This window comes from Morone saxatilis, unplaced genomic scaffold (assembly GCF_004916995.1).
Source record: "Morone saxatilis isolate NCDOM2014 unplaced genomic scaffold, NCSU_SB_2.0 Contig17, whole genome shotgun sequence".
Taxonomy (NCBI): Eukaryota; Metazoa; Chordata; class Actinopteri; family Moronidae; genus Morone; species Morone saxatilis.
This window is the reverse complement of record NW_023339729.1, coordinates 8,297,731-8,312,621: the sequence shown is the minus strand read 5'-3', so window position 1 is coordinate 8,312,621 and position 14,891 is coordinate 8,297,731. Positions and strand designations below refer to the sequence as shown.

Below are 14,891 nucleotides of genomic sequence, written 5' to 3'. Positions count from 1 at the left end.
CTGATTTCAATAGTTGCACATATTTAATAAATAAGACAACCAATAATCACTGAATCCCTCTGAGTGACAAAGAGCACTAATCTGATAACATGAATGACATTTTCAGTGAGTTGATGAATTTAAAGTATTTATTAGTGGACCAATCTCACCACATCTTTACTCTTACACATTCAGCACAGTACAGACAAGAAGTGTCAGACTACTTTGTATATTATCATTTGTGTGTTTACCTGAGTGCTGTGCATCAGGCTGGCTGGGGGTGAGAGGAGAGATGGCAGGTGTTCCTGGGGTGATGGCAGCAGTGGTCTTTTGAGGCGGGGTCAGGTGAACTGGCTTCATATTAGGAGCTGTCGGCGCAGCCTCTCTTAGAGGTTTCTGATTTGTGGGGGGAGAGGGCAACAGTGTGGGCTGGGGCAGTTCTCGCTCCTTGATCGGGTCAGACTCAGCTGGGACGTTGGATTTTCCACCGAGGGCGACAGGAGGCGGGATCTCCTCCTCATTGACAGGCTTTCCTTTCCTGACAGATGTCAACATGGACTGCAGTGTCTAAGGTTGAATCAATAACATATGTTTTCAACATTACAGAGGACAAACTGGCAAACAGTATTAAGTCTTAGAATCATATAAAAGACGTTCAATAAAACATTTCAAAAGATGAGAATGAGGGCAAAGTATGGCAATCAACTTGAAGTTGTTTAGTCTACCATTTACCTTCAACCCACGGTCGTATCTTCGAACTTTGCTAGTCTCTCCCGCAGCCTTGCCGTTAGAAATGGCAGTCTTATACATTTCAATGCGCTCCAAAAGGATGGACTCCATCCCAGTTGCACCACTGGGAGCAGCAGGAGGAGCAGAGTGGGATGTGACGCTGACTTTGGGAGCAGTCGGAGTGACAGCAGGAGGTGTGGGAGCAGGAGTTTGTTCCTCATCATCCTCTAAAACCTCATTCAGTTCGGCCTACACACACAGACACAGATATGTACACAGTTCAGAAGAAAATCCTCAACAGATGAGCTTCACCATTATATTCTAAAGGAATCAGAAATTAAGATATATTTCTTTTATTATCAGGTAATCTGTTCACCAATTTTCCAAGTAATCATTTAATTTGTGAGATGTTAAAAACATAATGACGTTGTGGCCTAATAATTCATTAATTTCTCAGCCCCTAAGATGATGTCTTGAAATTGTTTTATTGAACCAACCCATTCAGTTTGTTAAGAAGTAAGTTATAAGAAAAACAGCTAATTCAGCACATTGTCAAAACAGTTCAAAATAATTTCCTGTCGACTATTTAATGAAACTGATTGTTTCAGCTCTAACAGAGACACAAAACGGAGCGAGTGTGTTACCAGCAGATCATCATCATCCAAATCGTCATCCCCAATGTCCTCATCATCCAGGTCTTTCATACAAAGAGCTGCCATTCGCTCTATTTCAGCCATGGGAACAGGAGCTGAACATGGACAGAGACATACATCACAAACAGCACTGAATCCTGAACAACATTCAGATGGAAGCACGAGCATATGGACGGGACAGAGAGAGGACTGAACTGTGCTTTACGCTGGTAGATATCTACGCATCAGATAGTGGAAAGGAACTACTTTCTCACCTTTGCCCTCACCTTTCTTCCCTTGCGATCTCCCACCTCCTCCACCTCCTCCCACCAGATTCATCAGCTCTGCCTCCAGCTCTTCATCATTGCCCTCATCATTCATCCCTCCACCCGGGGACAGGTCCAGGAGCAGCCCCATCTGAGACACAGTGAGACAGACACAGAGCAGGGAGAGAGCTGCAGAATCACACCTGTAGTCGACACACAGCACTGTTCATTCACACATGAGGAGTGTTACCTGTTGGGCTCGCGCTGCCCCTTGACCCCGGGGAGGGGGGTTTCGACTGCGACTCATGGACCGTTACCACCGTTACCACCGTTACCACCGTTACCTATAACGAGGACAGAGGTGATGTCGATGACTGATATATCCAGTGCTCGCTGCTCTGCACCTGTACAGCCGCTTTGTGTAACGACATGAACACTTCACTGTTTGTGTCGAGTCAGCCTCTGTACTCAGGTTAGCTAACAGCTAGCACAACAGTTAATTCAATTCTTACACAGCTGATGAGTAACTGTTATATAACGTTATATATATATATGTATATATAAATATGTAACGTTATATTTACCTTGTCAGTTTCACGGACCGGAGGTTGTTATGTTACAGTTCTTCGGGTCGGTTGAACTGCTCAGAAACCAGAGGAGAGCAGCGGAGCACACAGAGGCAGTCAGTGTACTGAACATACACATGTAAACAGTATTGAACATACACATGTAAACAGTATTTAAGGTTTACTTGAAGATTCACAACAACAACAACAACAACAACGAGCTGTGGAATTTACTTCCTACACGGCGTCTCCAGTGGCAACGCACGGCGCGCTTTACGGCTAGACGGAACACGCCCATCACTAACGTAAAACACAGCCGTAGGTGAAGTCCCGGGTTCAGGTGTGTCGTCGTTGTTGTTGTTGTGTTGTTGTGTTGTTGTACCACCGTGTATATGAATAAAATATGAATCCACAGTTTGTCACTGTCTAGCAGTTCCTGGGAATTAACTTAATCAGCTTACATTAGTTATTTCATCATCAGCAGTACACTTGTACTTCTTCATTCAGTCAGTGTAACTTTGTTGGCGTTAGCTAGCTGCCTACTAACTACATTTACTGTTTTGAGAAAAAAAACTACTGTTTGTGGCTGTAAGCTGACCATCAAGATACAACCATAGGGCAGCTATAGGCTATATTATTTCCTACTACTATGTTGTCATGTCTGTCATTAAGTTAACTTCTTTTCATTCTGTAGGAAGAGGAGATGGCCAAAGGAAAAGCAAAGAAAAACAACAGTGGTAAAGGAAATGCTATTATCCCATAGTATGGGCTAACTTTGATGTGCTACTGTTGAAAAGAAATAATGATTGTTTCATGTTTTTGAAAGACCACAATTGCTTCACTATATCATTAATATAGTGAAGAGTTCCTCAGCTACAGTTAATCCCCATCTGAGTCTTTGATTAATTGAGTTGGTCCCTATCAGCTCCATCCCAGCCTCGGTCACTAAGGTCAAGGAAGAGGGATTGTCCAAGTGATGAAACTTCTGAGACTGATGCTACTCTCCACCACCAGGTAATTAAGGTAATTGAAACAGAACTTACTCATTATACTTATTTACAGCTCTTCCAGCAAAGTTGTTGACACGTTTTATTGTATGTCAGGACACAGAAGGAAGTAATACAGCAGTGGATGTCACAATGCTACAGTGCAACCAGTCTCCTCTGCAGGAATCTACTGTGATTTCTACTCAGCAGCATCAGGCAGAAGAACAGTCCTGTATCACAAAACAAGATCCTGCCACAGAAGAAAAACATGCAGAAGCAACAAATGTTAACTTAAGAAATGTTGTTGAAGAGCAAGAAGAGACTACTGTCACCAGACCCAACAATGATTCTCAGCTGGAAGGCTTTAGAGTACATACTGATAATGTCGACGACCAGGAGGAAATAACTGCAGAGGAAGGTAACAGATCACCACTTCAAACATGCACCGACCAACTCCAGGTCCTCTTGCCAACCTCTGAAGGGGCTGATGGATCCTGTGCAACTGCTCTGGAGGAGCAACTGGGTGCAAAGGAAAACTCTCAGTGTAATCTGGAAAGAAACCAAGAAACCAGCAACGTGTACATGGCTGACGTCAAGGAAGTCACAAAGGAGGCAGCAGTGGGGTTACCGGCCAAAAAGAAGCGAAGGATGGGCATGTGTGGTCTGACAGAGAAGGAGCGGAGTCACTTTCTACAGACACAGAAGCGTGAAAACGGGCTGAACACACCGGAGAGAGTTGAGTTGATTTGCAATAACACAGCTGGTCTTGTGCCTCAGGAAGAGATATCTTCACCCTCCTTATCATCCTCACTATCCATCCCAGCAAGCAGTGTCACAGAGCAGGAGGAATTGTTAAAACTTCCGTCCAGTCACTGTGGAGGAAATGACAGGTGAGAATAATGTAGTGAAGAACCCAAACTACATATTAAATATCTCACATTTTAGCTTCAAAGTTTCATTTTTGCATTATCCTGGCAACGACAAATAGTGGAAAGAGTTATGTCATGTGTTACTCAAGTTAGTCAAGTGAAATATACAAATGTACTTGATTATAATAACAATGGGAAATGTAATTTGGTGATAATAACATTGTGTGTTAACATACAGGGCAGAAACTGAAGACCACATGGCTGTCACTACCTCAGCTGGGACCAGTACTGAGTGTGATCCAGGCTGCTCAAAAGTAAAGAGTTGTGAGGCTGAAGGAGGCACAGTGCCTGGTGACACAGAGTCAGATCCACCTGCAGAGACGGAGCTTTTAGGGAATGAGGAGCAACAGGAACTCCAGCAGGGAGGTGCAGCTGAGACTGTAGCTGAAAAACCTCAAGAACAAACGAAAGAAGGGGAATATGGGTCAGCAGTAGTTGTCCAAAGTCCTGCCATCAGTTTATACTCTAATCCAACTCAAAGTGAGGGGACTGAGAACCAGGATGAAATTGAGGCTGCCCCTCTGCATGTGAATAATGTGACCAGGACCAGAGATGAGAAGAAGGAAGAGTTGGCCGATGATGCTGGAGACGGCAACAGAGCTGAAGCAGCTGCTTCATTCACAGACACCCAGTCAGGATTATTGAACTGTGGCTCTGGTGAGCTCTGCAAGGCTGCAGTGACACCTAGTGGCTCAGACAGGAAAGACAGTGTGAGTGGTTGTACCAGAATTTAAAATACCAGTTTAGTGAAGCTCATAACTCTTCTTCATAAAAGCAGTTTTTTGTTTTGCTTATAGTGTCATATAATACACACAATTGTGCAGTGTTTATGACTAACGCAGCAGGAAAAGAACTTCTGTGAATTAGTGCTGAAACAATTAATGAATTAGACGATCGACAGATGATGAATCATCAGCCCGACTGAGTAGTTGTTTCAGTCATATCATAAGAAAATACCAAATAATTGCTGCTTCACAGATGTGAGAGGTGCTCCTCCAAAACCAATTTTTAAAAAAAAGCTATTTGATGACGAAGCATTTTTAATATTTACACTATTTTTCACCAATGTACGTATATATACTGAAGGTTATTTCCTCTTATAACTACAGAAATGGTGTGATCCTGATGATGAACCTGGTCTTTCTACTCTGAACACTGAGCACCCTCAGACCATGGACGCCCCTGACCCGTTTGGATCCGGGTACCTGGATTACGTGTCGGACTCGCAGCTGAACACCATCTCTCTGGCGTAAGGAAGTAGGGAAGGGGGTTAAATCAAGAACCTTGACTGTGGTGAGAAGAAAGGGAAGGTCGGGGAAAAGTGAGCCTTTGTAGACTGGCTCTTCAGATAGACGCCCAGTGTAAACGAGCTCAGCGTTCAGCTCATTTGAGGCTTGGGAAACCCACCTAGACTTAAAACTTTGAAAGGAAGCAGGAGCTTATTTGACCCACTAAACATTGTAAACAAGGACAAAGGAATGTATTACATTTTATCAAGAAATCTGATTAATATGTAGTGAATTCAGATAATGTTAATATGATAATTGTGTTTCATTTCTTACTATATCTTCAAGAAGAAATTCCTATCTTCTATGTAATAGAAGTTAACATACCTTCTCATTTTAGTACTCAGATTACTTGAGTTACTTTCTCCCCATCCAGTGAAGAGGAGGTGATGGAGGGTGAGGAAGATCTTGGCTACCCAGACTGTCCTGATGCTACAGACCTGATCTGTGGGCTCATCAGAGAACTCTCCTCTGTAAAGTTAGTGAATGTTTCTCTTTTATCATTTTGTCTCCCTTTTTGCCATTTTGTCCTATTTTCCTAACCTCCCTATGCCTCCCGCTACTCCCTCTTCCCAGAGTTGAACTTTTGACTTGTCATATAATTGGTCAGTTTCATCCTCTTCACACCCACCCACTGTGCTCTAATTGGCTGAAGAGTGGCTTAGCTCTGTCAGCTGTAGACTGCTTGGCACCTTTTACAAGACCCTTGTCTGGTCAAGCCCTGAATGGTTAAGCTTTGACGTGCAACCAATCAAGATGACATACTCTGGGTTTAGTAGGAGCCTAAATACAACTTGCCATCCCTAGAGTTACACATTTGAAGCATAAAATACAAATCTACATGAGGAAAAATATGTAGGTGTCGGAAGGACATTTGGATGATCTGAGGGGCTGTTAGCAACAAAAATAGGAAAAACTGCAGCGTAATTTGTACAAACTTCTAAAAAGGTTGGGATAAAAACACTAATATTATACAAGATTTACAATTTTCAGTAAACTCAGCTGTACCCCCCTGTAAAACAGTGTTTCGGAGAGAGAAAGACTTTATGGAGATCAAACATACTTCTAATATTGGCGGAGGCATTTTGCAGTCATCTCTAAAAACCAGCCGCTTTTACCGGCACACACACCCTTCCCTACATCATTTATTCATCCTCTGTCACTCATTTATCTTTTACTTAACATCTTTAACCTGCTTAATCTGTTTTACCTGTTGACAAACTAAAATCTGGACAAAAATGAAGTGATTGAAACTGATAAACAAAGGGTGTCCTCTGGTTGTTCTCTTCTAGTCAGAAGGTCATGGCCACTCACAGAGAGCTGGAGAACCTGCGCCGCAGCGGCAAAGGTTCAAAGAGCTCCACGCGTTGAGGATTTGTTTCAGGTCCCTGCCACCCTGATCCTACTGTTGGTTTGTGGGTAATGAAGGCATTTCAAGTTTAAATACCAAACGATAGATTTATCTTCACTCTTGTGTCAATTGCAGTGTTCAGCTTAATGGTTTAGTTGTTCTTTAGTTGTTCTGGTTCTCCCCAAATAAAGCTGGTGTTCATCAAATCAGTCTTCTGAGTATTATTCTGTAAGTATTATTGAAAGTAAGTCTGTGCTGCATGACACACACGACCCGTCCGATAATTTAAAAGAATGGAGAGTGATGACAAAGAATACACAGATGTTGTCAATTTAGACATTTATAACTTTTGGCATACAAGAATATTCACACAAAAAGTTTCACACAATTTTTTTTTTTTCCCCCACAAAGTCAGAAGAGCTGAAATGGCATTTTAGAAGTGCCACATGCACAATGTTCAAACTAAAATAGCATGCCTCAAGAACAGGTATTTACACCTCGGAACAAGAACAAGTCACTCATATTTTTAAAAAATTTAAAATGCTGACATGGTCACATGATGTGTGCGTGCTGTAGTAAAGCTATTACTGATGACTGTACGTCTTATTAACGGTTGATAGTGTTATAATCCTGCAATGCATGGACAGGAGATATGGAACTGGACATCAGACGGCCACGTTTTAAAAATATGTAAAACAAACATACATTTTCCTTTGAAGCACTTTTTTTTTTTCTCTGCTCCCAAACACATATATACACACACACACACACACACACACATATATATCAGGCAGTCGTTCTTGTAAGTGGCCTACAAAAATCACCAAACGGACGCTGTTTGAGGAGGCTGGACAAAAAGAGCAGCTGGAAAATAACTCCAATCAGCACTATAGAAGGCTACTACAAACGTGCCAAAGCATGCTAATAAAAACCAAACCACACAAAAGCAAAAACACGCGTGCTAGTAAACAAAAAAATCACACTCACTAAAGGAGGACTCAGCCTTCTGTGTCTATTTGTACCGGCCACCTGCTGCTTGGCTCAGCGTCTGGACTTGGCGTACACGGAGCTGTATGCAAAATCCACCTTAGGGCAGAAGCGCTTGGTGTGAGCTCTGGCCCCCGTGGCTCCGCACAGAGGACACACATACTGCCGCAGATAGGGACACAGAACATCTCCGGCCTGGTTCTTCAGCCAGTGGGATCCGTACACCAGCTCGGACTCCCCGTTGTGCTTGCAGAAACTGCAGAACATGCGCTCGAGCGGCGGAGGTAAAGCTGGCGGATCCGGTGTTTTGAAGCGACAGCTCTTCTTGCGCTCTTTGGGCCCCCGGGAGCCCGTCGGTTTCAGCAGAGGCTTTGAATCCACCGCGTCTGCTGGCTCAGCGGCGCGAAAGAGGTCTGCGGTGTACCACGGAGCATCAGGCGGACGCCGATGAGCCAGAGAGCCTGGCGGTGCAGACACAGCGGGGAGATGTGGCACACAGTCTGCGCCGAGGTCGCCACTTTGGCAAACTGCGTTAATGCGCAAAGACTCCAGTGCCTCACAGAGGTCACCAGAATCTGAGTGCGGAGATTTGGAGACTGCCAGTGGGGACTCAGTGACGGTGTTCCGGCCCAGGATCTCTTTAATTGTGTCCGACAGTCCTATGTAGTCTCTCCAGGGCTGGAAACTTTTGCTGTCCGACTCCATGAAACACGGCAGGTGATGAAAGAGTCCCCAAACCATGCCGTTCATTCTAGCTCCTTCTCGGTAAACGTGTCCCTCTCCTCTTTCAGACTCAACGATGGAGTGGTTGACTTTGCAATAACGATATAATGGACGGTGGAATCGTGGCACTAAGTGCTCGTACCGAACTTTTGATTGGTAATTGAGTACAAGTGGTGATCAGAGGCCCACTGCCGGCAGCCAATCACAGGATGCGGACATGCATCGCGCGTGCAGGCCAGTGTTGGTCTCTCTCTTTCCTCCAATCAATCAAACCAGTTGCGTCAATCCATTTTTAGGATTTTACTTTAATACATCTCTCATAAATAATTGGTTTAACGAGATGAAGCGAGGTGATCATAGACTAAGCTGGCCAGTAAACACCAGCATTGTTAAGAATAGCTTGGACTCTTGTTTGTCTTGTTTGCGTCAAATTAATTTGAATTGATGTAACTGTGGTTTATCTTCAGGTGATGGTAAAAGGCAGATTTAAAGCAACAACCTTTACATTTGAATACAGCTACTACTTTAACTAAATGAATAAATGAGTGGGGAAACATAATACATGTAGATGCTTCCATACATACAGGTAATACATGGTCACCAACCACCAACAGCTTCCTATGACACGTTTCCTTCACCTATCTGTATGTCTGTTACACTACTGAGTTAATGTGGCCCATATGCAGTGCCCATGTGTCAGTATGTCTGTCTGTCCTGTCAGGGAGCACATCAGCTGTGTGCTTTTTGCTGGGGAGAGCTGTGGCTGTGCATCAGTACACCTTGCACAGATTTGAAGAACGCTTCGAAGCAAGCTTTCTTCTTTTAGTCGTGTATAAGTCAGTATGAATCTTATTCATACTGAGTCCAGTTATTTGAAGGGGCAGTGTCGCCCCATGTGCAATGAAATATACGAAATGGACCTGCCTGTATTGTATTTCAGCTTCTCAGAAAGACCAGTGCAAATGTCTGTGTAAAAATACACTGAGCTAGAAAGGCCAGTAGAACAGAAACCACCCCGAAGATGAAGGCCTAAACTGTCAGTGTTTACTAAATAAGCATAATTTGACAGCCAAATATGATCCAATAAAAATGGTACTAAGCAAAACACATTTTTATATGTAGGTTGAACATTTGCAGTGTAACAACTGACCTGATGAGTTGTAACACATGCGCAGTTAATTGTAACATTGCTTATTTTTTTTAGTCTTTATTTAACAAGGAAGTCCCTTGAGATCAAAATCTCTTTCCAGTTTCCTTTTCCGTGTGTGAAGGAAGCTGTCAATTCTCATCGTGAATCCACAGTAGACCTACAATTTATTATTAGGCCAACTCAAATTACTACGCACATTTAGCAGTAGGCTACAGTTAAATTTCCTGGTTTAAATTACTTAAACTGATGGGTGCCTTGATAGCCTAGAGGCTCATAGTTGTAGAATCTTCCGCCTGGGAGCCTCATGTCATTCTCCTCTCTCCTCTCTCCTCATTTCTTGTCTACATCTTCACTAGCAACTGTCCTGGTTTTGAATAGAAATAAGTAAAGCATACATGGACTGTGTGTCAAGAAAATATAGTCTATAAAGTGACAATTGCATTTTATATTCTGCTGTAGTCTTAAAAGCAATCTTGGATTCGGAACATTTTTTAAATAGAGGAACAGAAGATAAAATTCCCCAATGCTGGACAGCAGTCATAATTACCCATTTTATTTTATTAGTGGCCAGGCTGGATTACAATCAATTTTCATTGTGTCTAAATAACACAGTAGGGTAAATTATTAATAATATGAATAAGTCTTTATTGATATTTCCCAAATACAATCACCACCGATCATTAAAACTGTATTAGAATGACCAGTCTAAGAAGTGTGGAGCCCGTGGCATGTGCACCATCCTGTCTGCTCGGCCATCCCATGTCTCTGACTGGTGATCAACCTCCCCGGTCCTGAAGGAGAAGAGAGGAATAATAGATGGCAAAGTCATAGCTGTGGTTAGTGGGAGAACATAAAATTTAAGATCAAAAGAGAAAATATCACTAAGTGCAAATTGAGCTTTTCATACGCAGAGTCAGACTTTTAGTGTGTAAAACTCTCATGCCTGCGTATTTACTTCTTGTCTCAGGTTGTAACTTTTACATCATTCGGGCCAAACTGGAGACAACAATATGTACAACTGCTAATTTATTTCATAAAAAAAAAAGAAAATTCAATATAAATAGTTCTGTTCTACATTGTCGCCACACAAGGCCAGCTTTTACCAACATTGCAGTGACTGTTTTATACTTCAATGCATTCATTTATGAACACAACTAAAGCTTCATTTTTTTCTCTTTATATACACTGCTGCTGTGACAGCACGACTTGACTAACCTGCAGTGGTATGACAGACTGAGGGCAGAGTAGAGCTCAGGAGTGCTGGGAGTTTGAACTGCTCCTTGATGGAATCCGGAAACAGCAGCTGTCCCTGACTCGGTGGAGGATGGAGTAATGGGAAGACAGCCAGATATGCTGGTGGGCCCCAAACCTGAGAAATCTGGAGCCACATACACACAATGCATTTGGGACTTATGTAGTAAAATTATTTCATTAAAAAAAAAAAAAAAACTCCACCCTGTACTTTAACTGCATACTCACTGAGAGCAGTGCTCTCTCTCCTGTTGTTGCTTGGTGCTCCTTTATTAAACAGAGGGGAGTCACACAGGTACTGCTGCTTCAGGAGAGAGGCCTTCTGTTGCTCAAAATCACGGCGCTGTAGACACAAAAGATAACATTTAAAGAGTAACAAGCAGCCAAGCATGCTTCTTCCATATGAGCAAATAACTGTAAATGCACAATCTGACCTTTGGACAAGGTGCCCCCCAGCCTTACCTTATATAATCTGTGTCTGTGGTAGTTTTAGTAAGTAAGTTTTTAGTTTTTTTAAATCAGCAGGGACCAACAGCATTTATATCTTAAAAACAATGACAATCCGCCTGATTTTCTTCCCACCTCATGGCTTAGTCGGATGGCAGCATCAGTGAAGGACTGCCTCTCCCGTTCAAAAGTCCGCCTCTGATGATGGAGCTCTGACCAGCCCACCTGAAGACGTTCCCACTCTTCCAAAAAGTAGGAATCAGCCAGTTCAGATGGGATAGGTGAGGCAAGGCTGTCCTGCAGGCAGAAACCAAGGAGTGTACTTCTAAGCCTGAGACTAGCAAAAGTTCATATGAGAAAGTGTGTGTGTGTGTGTGTGTGTGTGTGTGTGTGTGTGTGTGCGTGTGCGTGACAATCATACCTGCAGCAGTTGCTGTTGTAATCTGACAAGCTGTTGACTCTCCTTTAGTTCAGTTTCTAGTCGAGCCAGGAGCTTGTCATGGTCGGTTCCAACGCTAGTGTGCCCTGCACAGTCAATAAAAGAATAAAACGCATATTGTAGTTAGACTTGTGTTTGGCAAAAAATAAAAAATGAAGACAAATCTGGGGGAAGCATAATTCTTGCTCTAGTTTTCCTGAAGGACCAGTGTTTAGGATTTAGTGCATCTAACGGTGGAGCTGCAGATTGAACAGAACTGAACACCGCTTGTGCATGTATTTGATGACCTAGAAATGAGAACAGGCTGTAAAGTGATAGAAAGAAATATGCAGTCCGTGGAAGGCGACCTGCTTCTGAAGATAACAGCTCATTCTAAAAAAGGTAACAAAACAATACAATTCTTCTTTAGGTGACCCAAATGAAAACATGGCAATGATTACATTGCATTACATTCATACATACATAAATGTATGTTACACACTGTTCAACCTTAGTGTTTACCTTCAGATAGGACATCATCCAGTCTCTTCTGCACCTGCCTCCAGCTCTGAACCACACCTCCTGTTATATGAACACCAAGCGCCACCTCAGCTTGATCCAGCTTTTTGTCTGCAGTCTGGGCCTCATCCTGAACATCCACCACATCCGACATGGTCTTTAAGAAAGTTTAGACTCATTTTGTAATGTTGAATACTTTTCTTGGATTCAGCATTCTGACTTCCAAGATTGAGAATTCATTCTTGACCTTGGAAACAGTACTCGAGAAAACAAGATCAACACAAGGTCTTTTTAGTAGCTGTTCTGGAGCTTTTGATGTTTTTCAAGATCTTCCTCAGTAGAATGGCTCCTAAATAGACCAGGGGCCTCATGTACTAAGACTTGCGGATTTCCTACTAGAATGTGGCTGTGGGCTACACTGAAAGAGTGAAAGTTTCCGTACGGCACAAAAAAATTTCAGATGTATCAAGAACGTGCGTACTGCAGAATCCCACGCACATTGGTCTTTGTACATCGCAATCAACGTGAAATTGCGCTCCACCTGTCCTGCCTCCTCAAATTACACCGATTTGAATATGCTAATTAGTATATAGGCTAGATTAGTGCTGTCTTTAGGAAAATGGCAAAAGCAAGGAAAAAAAGCATTTTTACGGAGTGTGAATTGGAGGTCTGTGATCGGAGGTAAGCACAGGCAGTTAAATCGGTAGGGGTCGGAGACCGCACGCAGCGGAGTTGAAAAAGAGTGTTCAGATATTGAGACATATCTGCCCATCGCCAGGCCTTCAGGCCACAGGTTGGTGGTCCCTGTTATTAGCGTGTGACTGATATACTGTACTGCTTTGTATTGTGAAAGGGTTACGTACGTAAGATCGTGACGCCACCACGGCTCCCAGTGAGTGCTAGTTGTTGTTGTGTGTGAGCCATGCTGATGAGACGGCAGCACATCGGTCCGCCTTTATTGTTAACTGTTAAATAAATATGCCAAGAGGCTAAAGACAATTCAAGTGTCAACTTCCTCCATAGCGCAGTAGAGGACTGCGCGCTGCAGTAAATAACCCCTTAACACAAAATAATCTGCAAATTATTTAAAATTGTGTAATGCTTGATTGATTGTAAATAATAATGACTTTCGCATGCAGTGCAACTGTCCCGAGAGCAATTGTAAATTTCGGCTATGCATTCATGCATCGCCTGTGAGTGTCGCCCAACTGACAACTGACATTTAAATATGTACGTACGCCAGCAATGAAGCTGCCGTGGAGGACCGCACAGTCTCACGTTCAGTTCACTTTTAGTACATCCGAACGTGACGTGAACAATTGTCGTACGCACGGAATTTTGTGCGGTACGCAACGTTAGTACATGAGGCCCCTGGTTGGGCAAACTCTGCTTTGACTCCATACCCAAGAATATTTGATACAATTGAAAGCTCTGGAACAGCTACAAAATATACCTTGTGAGAAGATGGCGTCTCTCCCTGTTGAACCATGTTTTCATAGAGTTTGAGAAATTACTCTTGGGCCCCATTGTCAGGCACCGCCTAAGTTAAAAGGCCTCTCTTGCTTTACTCACATGCTCCATGTCGACTCTGAGTGCATTAAGTAAAGTTGGTGAGGCTGTGACGCAGCTTCATAGCCTCCTGAGCTCTGCTTCTCTGCGCTCCAGCATCAGGCGGAGAGTTGCCTCTTCTTTTCTGCAAGTGGAGGAGCGAGCAAGGATTAAAAAGGAGGTGGAGAACGCGTTTGAAAGCGATGATTATATCAACCAACAATACTTTGCGGTAGACTTGAATGATTTGATGGCTGTTCTTCTTTTGCCTCGACCTGCAGGTGAAAGTTCAACACCTCTATGGCTGGCGATAGAAAAATGCAAGATGTAAATGTTGAGTGGTTTCAGTTAATATTTAATATATAAGCAAATAGCTGGGTGTGAAATGAACTTCAACACATGACAAAGTGAGTCTCACAGGGCCCTTTCTCCTCTGTGTCTGTCAGTCAGCTGTGACAGTCTCTCCTTCAATCTGTTGCTGTGCTGCTCTCGACGCCTCAGCTCTGCCTCCTGCTGGTTACTCCGCAGGCTGCAGACGAATGCACTGGCAAGACAGAACATGTGATTTTGAGACAAGGTAATAGTGACAAAAAAGTGTGTTCAGATGTGAAATATTTACTGCATTCAGTGCATACAACTTCTTTTTGCCCGTTCACATCTCAGCATTTCCTGAAGCCTAGCACATGCTCATCCATCTCTTTTAGTTGCTCCTACAAGATAGAGGTTTATTTACACCAGTGACAACACTAATTTATTAATTCCCTTTAAATTACACCCCACCCTGAGTGAGTCTCCCTTGCTCTCTGTGCTCCTTCCTTGTCGCCCACCAGGAGCGCTGTGGAGAGAGGTCATTTTAGAGGGTTGGGGCTTGGGGATCCCTAAGCAGTAGGTGTCTGTAGTGGACAAGAGAAACAGGTAGAAAGGGAGCAAAGTAAAGGACAGATTGATGGTAAGTGGTGTGACGTTTCTGCGTATGTTCCATCCTTCTAGTAAATGGTGACAGTAATACCTGAGCACTCCGTTTTCTTCCAACTCTTCTCTTCCCCAGACCTGGAAGCCATCTGGGGTGCCATATTCACATAATAGCAACAAGGAGGACATTTTACTCACATGCAAATGTAATG

At 43.1% G+C, this 14,891-nt stretch overlaps 4 protein-coding genes across 9 annotated transcripts in view; 1 reads left to right on the top strand and 3 right to left on the bottom strand.

Moving 5' to 3' along the window:
• The window catches only part of cc2d1a (coiled-coil and C2 domain containing 1A), a 12,580-nt gene extending 10,125 nt beyond the window's left edge, over positions 1-2,455 (bottom strand). Inside the window, exons 1-7 of one of the 2 annotated variants that reach the window (XM_035659575.1) lie at positions 2,407-2,455; positions 2,191-2,246; positions 1,857-1,950; positions 1,616-1,757; positions 1,353-1,456; positions 712-957; positions 231-546 (exon numbers count right to left, since the gene is read on the bottom strand). In XM_035659575.1, coding sequence (XP_035515468.1) covers positions 231-546; positions 712-957; positions 1,353-1,456; positions 1,616-1,757; positions 1,857-1,913 — 865 coding nt within the window. In that variant the 5' untranslated portion in view covers positions 1,914-1,950; positions 2,191-2,246; positions 2,407-2,455. Of the gene's footprint in view, positions 1-230; positions 547-711; positions 958-1,352; positions 1,457-1,615; positions 1,758-1,856; positions 1,951-2,190 lie in introns of both variants that reach the window. The other variant, XM_035659576.1, reaches the window with a different exon arrangement.
• Positions 2,427-6,930, top strand: LOC118326562. 4 transcript variants are annotated; one of them, XR_004796644.1, is made up of 8 exons: positions 2,427-2,512; positions 2,867-2,909; positions 3,098-3,195; positions 3,276-4,048; positions 4,266-4,797; positions 5,197-5,380; positions 5,750-5,851; positions 6,666-6,680. XR_004796644.1 is itself a non-coding variant. In XM_035659579.1 (8 exons), the coding sequence occupies exons 2-8, from the start codon at positions 2,876-2,878 to the stop codon at positions 6,794-6,796; spliced, it is 1,797 nt and encodes a 598-aa protein (XP_035515472.1). In that variant the 5' UTR covers positions 2,427-2,512; positions 2,867-2,875; the 3' UTR covers positions 6,797-6,930. The 4 variants fall into 4 exon arrangements, 3 of the variants coding, with proteins under 3 accessions (XP_035515472.1, XP_035515471.1, XP_035515473.1); XM_035659579.1 differs by having other exon boundaries at positions 3,098-3,186; positions 5,197-5,336; positions 6,670-6,930; XM_035659578.1 differs by having other exon boundaries at positions 5,197-5,336; positions 6,670-6,930.
• nanos3 (nanos homolog 3) lies at positions 3,248-8,551 on the bottom strand. 2 transcript variants are annotated; one of them, XM_035659582.1, is made up of 3 exons: positions 7,712-8,551; positions 4,264-4,480; positions 3,248-4,030 (listed from the first exon to the last, which is right to left on the bottom strand). In XM_035659582.1, exon 1 carries the CDS (start codon positions 8,459-8,461, stop codon positions 7,766-7,768), a length of 696 nt encoding a protein of 231 aa, XP_035515475.1. In that variant the 5' UTR covers positions 8,462-8,551; the 3' UTR covers positions 3,248-4,030; positions 4,264-4,480; positions 7,712-7,765. The 2 variants fall into 2 exon arrangements, with proteins under 2 accessions (XP_035515475.1, XP_035515476.1); XM_035659583.1 differs by having other exon boundaries at positions 4,299-4,480.
• Positions 8,552-10,116: 1,565 nt separating this feature from the next.
• si:ch211-286b5.4 (afadin- and alpha-actinin-binding protein) lies at positions 10,117-14,306 on the bottom strand. Its single transcript, XM_035659581.1, has 9 exons — positions 14,186-14,306; positions 13,994-14,071; positions 13,792-13,912; positions 12,223-12,376; positions 11,704-11,807; positions 11,418-11,579; positions 11,064-11,178; positions 10,800-10,962; positions 10,117-10,375 (listed from the first exon to the last, which is right to left on the bottom strand). The coding sequence occupies exons 3-9, from the start codon at positions 13,798-13,800 to the stop codon at positions 10,276-10,278; spliced, it is 807 nt and encodes a 268-aa protein (XP_035515474.1). The 5' UTR covers positions 13,801-13,912; positions 13,994-14,071; positions 14,186-14,306; the 3' UTR covers positions 10,117-10,275.
• Positions 14,307-14,891: the final 585 nt, after the last annotated feature.